We start from the raw sequence: 8,543 nt of genomic DNA, 5'->3' as shown, positions 1-8,543 counted from the left end.
TTTCCATTTGTAAAGTAAATTTTTTGAAGTAATAGTGGATACTTAAAATGAATAAGAAACGAGTATAAGACTTATGTAAATTTTCTGACATTATTAGCGAAGTTTATGAAATTAATAAAAACAAAATTAATATCGCCTCTCATCCATTTTCACACATATTATTTTAATCATCTCGTCATATTATACATACGAACATATATACGATTATGATCTATATGTACATAGCAATATTTTCTTACATGACGATAAACCGATTTAGCAGTTACTCAGCTGGCCGTCTTAGAACTTTCCAAGGGGAAAGTTCTTTTCACGAGACTGTTTTCGCGTTCACAGTTGCAAGAGTTGATTTACAATTTCATACGATATCTTTGTTTCCTTATCTTTGTTTCTTCCAGCATTATATAAAAATTCCAAACGTTGTTTTTGATGTATGCAATTATTCTTAAAAAGTACAGTAGTTTTGTTAATTACTGAACGCTAAAAACTGTAGGTACGTTAATCTTATCTGAAATTTCTCTCGTATCGAAATCGTATATTTTCTTTTGGCACTAATTATATCAATGACTCACTAAATTGATTTAAAAAGAAACAATTAGAAACGTGGTATCTTTTATGTTAATTCTATTTTAATATTGATATAATTACAATGGAAAATTATAAAAGAAGACTAAATGAATATTTATAATTAATATAGCGACCTATTATACTAACTTAAATAATCAGTCATCAAATCACATAAAACGATACTTCTCATTAATACAGTTCATCTTGTTCTTCGTTTACTAAATGATCGATACGAAGAAAGTAACCAAAACCCTTTAACAAAAGCACGGCACGTACAAAAAAGTTCCTGCTCTCTACTTGATCATTCATAGACCCGCTATTGCTGTCATAGATGAATGTTTGTTAAACATGTAAGCCGCTATAGCGTGTTGTCACTCATTTATGTGAAACTCTAGTCAACGTCGGGTCACGAAAGCTTGCATCAACCAATCGACGATTTCAGCGATGACGATAAATTCCGGTAAAGTAGGAGGCGGGTTCTTGTAACTATGGGCTGCAATGTTGAAACCCACGGGCACATTTTGCGTGACTCGCTTAGACGATAACGAACATCGGCCCAGCTACGTATTTCTCGTATCACCGGTCGATACAGTTTCCCTCGGCTAACGAGCGACAATGCCGTCACGTAACTTCGCCAGCCAGTCGTTCCGCGATCGTCATTCGTCATTGTCAAAATTCCAATGCAATAGCCAGCTAAACGTTCAACAGTGACGAGGAACGCGGAAGGAAGCTCATGCATAATATTTTTGATAATGGTAGCTTTCTACAGAGCCCAAAGTCAGTGATTCGACGCGTAGGTGGGTATTATTATACACGATGATGCAAGCTACGAATCTTCATACAACGTTACACCTGTGTCGCGAACGTGATAGCTATAACCTCGTTGCACACAGAAGAAGGTCAATGCACATGGAGTAATCCTCACCTCGAAGTGCATCATGACATGATCGTTTGGCACGTTGCCAACGCCATTGTCTGTAATTTGTCCTGTAACTCTTAACGCTATGTTCATACTAATTCTTCCCTTTGTAAACCTCTTTGACGCGTTTAATTCGATGTTATGCATTGTTTCTGCGACATGTTATTTGTAACGTTACGTATCTATTACAGGATTGTCTAAGGTGATTCTATTAGAGGAGCCAGAACAATTAAAGAAAGAATTTGAGGATGGACTGTCGTCACGATTGGTAAGTCATATGTGTAACGTATATATTGTATATACATGTAACGTCACGTAATAAATATAAGACAGAATTATAAAATTTGCTTTTTCCACGCGTCACGAACATTCAATATTCAACTTCGAAGTGTATAGGAAAGAAAATATGAATGTAGTTGATCTACAGGATATATGTTTTATTGAGATTTTAGAGACATAAATTCCTGTTTTCTTGACATTGATACCTGCTACGAATAGTAGTATGCAGTATAGTATAAAGCATGAAGGATAGTACTATACATATATTATGAGTTCAATAGCATATTATACATTTAATAATATTAATACTATATATTCGTATAAATGACTTCTCAATGTCTATGATATGAATATGCTAATAAATAGCAATACTTGCTAACATTTGACAACTAAAGTTCAAAATTAGAAATTATGGAATTACTATCTGGTTTCTAGAAAGTTCCTGCAATGCATGTGATATTAAATGATTTTAAACTATCATAATAAATAAAATCAATCGATTAATCCTATTATCATCATCTTCTTGAGTATAATCGTTATAAAACATTGGAAAGGAAACACAAGTTTCCTTTCCTTTTTTAGAAAAAAGGTACCAATGTGAAATTTGAAACTATGTACCTTCTAAAAATATGTCAGACAATACGTAACACGTTAAATGTACCTTACAATGATACTTGTTGCAACAGAAATGAATATTCATGCTTCTAAAAAAATACAATGGGATCATATTTTTCTTCGAAATCTTTTGAATGGGTCGCTCTTTCATCGAGTTAAACTCCGTGAATTACTGTATACGCGTATTTCTTGAGTGGTTCAAAGAATAACCGGTGTTGAGACATCAAAGGAAATGTCGTTGTACCGTAGAAAACTAGTAAATTGCAACAAAAGGACGCGTCTGGGAACGTACGAATTTCGGTGGTAGAGATCCGACAGATAAAATAGAACTTCATATTGCTTTTAAGCTTGTGCGCCTTGTGAAAAAGTAACTACAAATTCTATTCTTTGGTTTGTACGAATTTCGTCACTTTACAATCGCGAAAAGATAGGAACGAGTCGACGCGAGTGAATACTAGCCTTGCAGAAACGTACTGCTGGTTGCCATAACTGCAGGCTGCCAGCTTGATCATGTAGAATGTAGCGCGATTACCAATGATCCGATGGTAACTGGAATCTTGATGAATAATAGAAATATAAATTTTTTCCCTTAATCTCATTACAATACGTTGAATAGTGTATATTATGTTCAAATTTGAAAAATTAAGTTTCAGGTATAATCTATATTCAAACTTGTTTTACTTCGTTCAAAATATTGTATATTTGTATTTTTCGTCGACGCGCAATAAAATTATTGGATTTTACATCCATCTTTGCATTAATAAGAAATTAATACAACATTTCGAAAAAATGATTGAAATTTAAATACATTGAACTGCAATTTCTTTGAGTTTCGACCAGTCCTTGATAATAGAGTATATACGTGTTCTACACCAATTAAAGATTTTATAAAATTATCATATGCATACTTACGGACAAAATATTAAAATTTTATCTCTATAAATTTTGATTACGCTAGTATTTTCCCCTGATCGTGATATTAAACAAATAAACATAAGAATATTTCTTACTTAAGTGCATTTCAATTTCGTCAAAAATTGTTAACTACGTCATTTTGGGAAATATTTTGGAAATTATTTATAACATTGGTAAACTTCATTTCTTGCCCCGTAATTAATAAGGAAAGAAAAATATAAAAATAATACAGAAAGAAATACCTGAAAAGAAAAGTGATCTAAGTTGAAAAAACTAAAAGCATAAATTGCGTGAGTGCTGTTATTTTCTACGATTATTTTCTGTTATGATTTAAGAATTAACTCCTGGAACGAGGTAAATTTGACTTATACATCACTTTCACACTCGTTCTCACGCAATTGCTGCTCTACAAATACAATCACCAGATCCGCTTTTATTTTAATATCTGTCGTAATATATGTATATATCATACGGTGTCATTATTATGTATATGTATAGTTCAAGCGAACCGACCGTCCTTTATATCGAAGAAACGTGAAGGTCGATGTATAAATTTCGTAACTAAAATTCCAATTGGCGAAGTTCCGGTACAAACTTGATACAGTTCAAGCTTGCCGGTTACCTTCTCTTATTTTTATCATAGAAGGAATAATCTGAAAGGTCGTTTGTTGCGACTGGTTATGCGAGTTTGACTGATGGAGAAACAGGAACAATTAGAAAGTTGAAGGGTATAGTTTTAATTCGATCTAAGTTGGAAACGTTTATTAATATTTCTTTCGCCTCTACTACCTCCATTACAATCATTAACAAAATTAAAACGAAACATTTACCTTCAACTTGTGTAAATTATATAATGAATCGTGGGTGAAAATATTTCGAATTTTCATTGAAGGGCAGTATATTAGAGTTACGATTATAAAAGGTGTTGTGTTGGCCTCGCGATTTATTCCAATCTAATTTACCTTATAATAATATAATTAAAATATAATATAATAGTAAGCGTGCTGAATTTTATTGTGCAGTCCCGTGAGACACGAACTCGAAGACACAGCTTGACAAAGTGAGGGTCTCCTTGAAATGAAATTGTAACGGTACACTTATGACGCGTGTGCAAGCTGCGTTCTCTAAGACTAAAACCAGCACGGAAGCCTACCGTGGAATGTGGAATTTTTATTTACAACATTTTTACAACCTTCCTTACACACAGGGTTAATGATTTTGACAGGGTTTTACGTGAAAAGGCTATTCGCGAAACGGAAATGAAAGAATCCTTGACCTTTCGGAATCTCTCCTTAGAAGATCCTGATTGGAGAAATAAAGTTTAAAAAAGAGATAAAATGATTCCATTCGATATAGGTTTCGTTACTAATAATTATTCTGAACAGATACTTAGAGATCATTCTTTACATTTCCACTGCACGTTTCATCAAACATGCTTATCACATTTGATTCCAATGGCAAGAATGGGTTCGTACCTTCATCGAAAGAAACAAAAGTTCGACTCGGTAGGCAGCCATGACAGCGATTTGCTTATTACCGAAGAAAAATTCAAGAACCTTCACCTTATTCTCTTATTTTACAAAAAGAAAAAAAAATATCAATGAAGAAAATAGAAACAATAATCAAATTATCGATTTCGATTCAATTTCCTCGCTGGATTGCAATGTGTCTTAAATTCTCGATATTCTCTTCGGTAATAATCGACGCGCGACGTACGAATCACAGTGCCACCCATCGTTACCGATGGGCCACGCCGCGATCACGGCGAAAAGGGTGCGCCATCGAAGCATCGCGTCTTCAGACAATACGGACAGATCAAAACGCACGGGGACCACCCTGACGAACACGGGAGGGACTAGAGGATCTAGTAATAACCGAAGCTGATGTCGTGCAACGGTGGTGCGACGCCCTGTGGCAGAGCATAATCCCTAGCTAATTGATCAAGGATGCCGCCGCTTTGGCTACGAGGTTGTGGCTGGGAACGGTGTTCTTGAACAGGAGCAGGGCCAAACTGGGCTGGTCCCTGATTATACAATTGAGATGGCGGCGCTGGTTCTTCAGGCTGAAGGAGAGTGGTTTGTTTAGTGAGCGGTGATTGAGGAGCAGCAGGCGTGAAAATTGGTGGTTTCGGAAGACTTGGCTGCTGTCTGGGCGCCAGTTGCGGTGAATAGACGGCTTCGGTGTGAGTTTGGGGCTGTTGGTAAGCTGGCTGTCCGTATTGAATCTGTTGAAGGGGTGCAGGGCGAGGTGCTGGCGCAGGCGCGACTGCTCGGAGTGGCGCAGGTCTGGCAGCCGGTTGTTGATATTCCTCTTGGTAGTTTTGTGCTTGCAGAGCTTCTTTGCTGGTGGTGTCGTCGACCAGAGTCGGTGGTGCAACCGTGATACCCTCGCCAGCGGGTTGGAAACCGTATTGATTCGCTCCATATTCGACTACACGTACTTTGCCGGTGTCATCGACGAATCCGTATTTACCCTTCACCTCTCCGGTTGGTAGTTTCGTCTCGATCTTAAAAGACCCATCCGCGCCTTCGAACCCGTACGTGTACGAGCCGTCCTCGTTGTGCCTGTTGATCTGCTTCAGGATGGCCACTGGGGTTGGTTTTGGGGTTGTGGGGCCAGCCGATTGCCGATTTGGCGCCGAATTAGCGGCATAACTTCGGGGAGTCGGATGAGTCGGTCTTGGAGACTCGTATGCTGAGTATTCGTCTACGTAGTTGGCATCTGGTTGCTGGTATTGCTGAGCCGATACTACTAGTATGGCAGCTACCAGTAATAGTACCTGGAAGAAGTAAAAAGCTGTGTTTGGTCGAAAGCAGTGCGAAGATGTAATTGATTGTAGAATACTACGTTACGATATAATTCATTTTTATTCGATTATTTGATATTCCGTGGTTTTATGACAGAATACGTGCGATAGATATACACAGTGTTAGTAAATTATTGTCGTCGTTCTTAATCGTGCCTTTCTAATCGTGCCACGCGTATCTCGTAAGTAGATCATAAAGATCATTACTGCAATTATCGAAACATCTACTACTTCCGCTATTACTTTCTGTCCTAGAATATGGTTATATTTCGCGGAAAAATGTTGTTACACAAGTATTGTAAATTGCTCCATAACACAATCGCTTTTCGTTTCAACGAATCAGTCTAACCAGCACGATATTCGATCGATAACTATGGTCCATTAAAAAAGACCCTGCAATAGAAATATTTTTCAATCTTTCTTGCTTGCAATTCGTGTTTCGCATAATTTATGATTGCATAGTCGAGACGTGTCTAGCGAGCAACGCCGATACCACCGTAAACTTAATCTTCATGCGGTCAGTATCCTGGAAAGTATTACAGAGCTGTTAATCTGAGACTTCATAAACCGTAATTGTTCGCAGAAAGGTCTAAACGCAGTGATGCATGACCCTCCGGGTTACCAGAACCTTAACCGCCAGACGTGACTTTATTACACCACCATCGAGTAGATAACCGCATTCGAAGGATACCGGATTCTTGACGTCGACTCGTTATACACGGTAAAAGTCTCGATCGCCGTTGTATCGGCGGAAGGCGAGCGCGACAAGCAATAAATGCGACTGTTTTGCCTGTATTTATTCCTCCCCGTGGAGATGTACACGATTGGTAAATCGATCATCGTAAATTACACGCCGTTCGCCGAGATTTACTGCTTCCATCTGCGTAACGCACTTCCTGCAGTTCTGCCCAAATGGCCACGAACGAGAAACGCTTACTATCGTCACGCATACTGTTCGACATGACTCCTGAACGTGTTCCTGTTCGGCGTAGCTCATTATATAATGTCTTCCTTCGAGCGAGTAGGCGGCAAAAAAATATCGATACCGCCCGCGTACGCTCTCATAATTTTTCGAGTAGCGCGGAAAACGATCGAAAGGTACTTCCGAATTATAATGTAATAACGCGGTTGTACGTCGTCGGTGACTATTAGTTGCGTAATGGTAATTGTAACGGATACGCGATATTTTTACGAGCGAATAACGGTCTCCGTCGAATCGCGCGAATTACGACCATGAGGCGACCAGATTTCTCCCGTGTTCGGAACGTCGATCACACATAAAGGTCTGGATCGAGTGATTGCTCGGAACTAACATTTATCTTTCGCTCGCCTTACGAAACCGCCGAGCAACGTGTCTGGTCTACAAACTATCCTCTACATCTATCAAACTCTTGCCAGACGTCACCGAATTATTCTGTCAGCTTTAACGAGTCAAGGTTTTACGAGATCCAGCCGCGTGCACTAGCAATGCACAAATCACAAGCACAGTTCCGTCACGATGAAAAACGATCACATCACACGCGAGACTGAAATTTTTGCAGATGATAAAGCGGCGAACGATAGTCACGATGATGCCGATGATTTACAATGACCGGTAGAGAGCACGCGATTTGGAAGAAACTTTGTCAAAATGTTGGCCCTCGAAGGGCTCGTTAACGAGGAACGATGACGATGGTGACGCACTAAATACGTACCGTCGCGACCGTGCGCATTGTGTTCCAGGTGGTTGGTGTGTTAGTGTGTGTGAATGTAAGTAGGCAGCGAGGCTAGAGTACCAGCGGTTGCTCGAACTGAGGCCCTCATATACCTTACTGGGGTCCCCCGTTCCTACCCCCCTCTTGCCCTCTATACTCCTGTTAGCTCTGGGGGACTTTCACTATCTATTCGACTCCTGTATATACGGCCGCCTTGTCTCGTTACAGCACCTTATATCCCCTAAATATTCCCCACCAGACTAGCCCCGGTTCTCGAGAATCTGGAAAATCGATCGCAACGTGGACCGATCAACAACTTTGACGCCGCGTATATGTATTTTATATACGGCTAAATAAGGACTGCATTCCGCTGCCTCTCCATATTTTTCTCCATTTGGGAAGACTGATTAATTGAGATTTTTTTTATTATTCCTCGTGAATTATAATGTTTGTGAAGGAAGGTAACAGCATGTAGAGGTTACGGTTTCTGGTGCTTTTTCGAATTGTTATTCAGTTTGTTGAAATTGAGAATTTGATCATATCCTCCTCAGCGAGGAGGAAAACTTTCCTAACATTGTTCGCTTTATGTACCAAATGTAATATTTTTAAGAATTCTAACTAGTATTGCAAAATAGTGTTTATTTCATGTACTGTTTTCTTTTACTTGTTACGCTCTTGTGTTCAATATCAATTATAATTCTGTAAAATTAACGCAACTCTTCAAATTTCACTTTTCCAAGGATCTATCTGT

At 38.7% G+C, this 8,543-nt stretch overlaps 1 protein-coding gene across 1 annotated transcript; it reads right to left on the bottom strand.

The window, feature by feature from the left end:
- Positions 1–4,023: 4,023 nt before the first annotated feature.
- LOC100643884 (DNA translocase FtsK) lies at positions 4,024–7,945 on the bottom strand. The gene is made up of 2 exons (XM_003394968.4): positions 7,793–7,945; positions 4,024–6,071 (listed from the first exon to the last, which is right to left on the bottom strand). The coding sequence occupies exons 1-2, from the start codon at positions 7,808–7,810 to the stop codon at positions 5,157–5,159; spliced, it is 933 nt and encodes a 310-aa protein (XP_003395016.1). The 5' UTR covers positions 7,811–7,945; the 3' UTR covers positions 4,024–5,156.
- Between the last annotated feature and the right edge of the window lie 598 nt (positions 7,946–8,543).

This window comes from Bombus terrestris, chromosome 4, assembly GCF_910591885.1.
Source record: "Bombus terrestris chromosome 4, iyBomTerr1.2, whole genome shotgun sequence".
Classification (NCBI taxonomy): Eukaryota; Metazoa; Arthropoda; class Insecta; order Hymenoptera; family Apidae; genus Bombus; species Bombus terrestris.
Note: the sequence above shows the minus strand (reverse complement) of the source record. Positions and strands in the feature narration are given on the sequence as shown.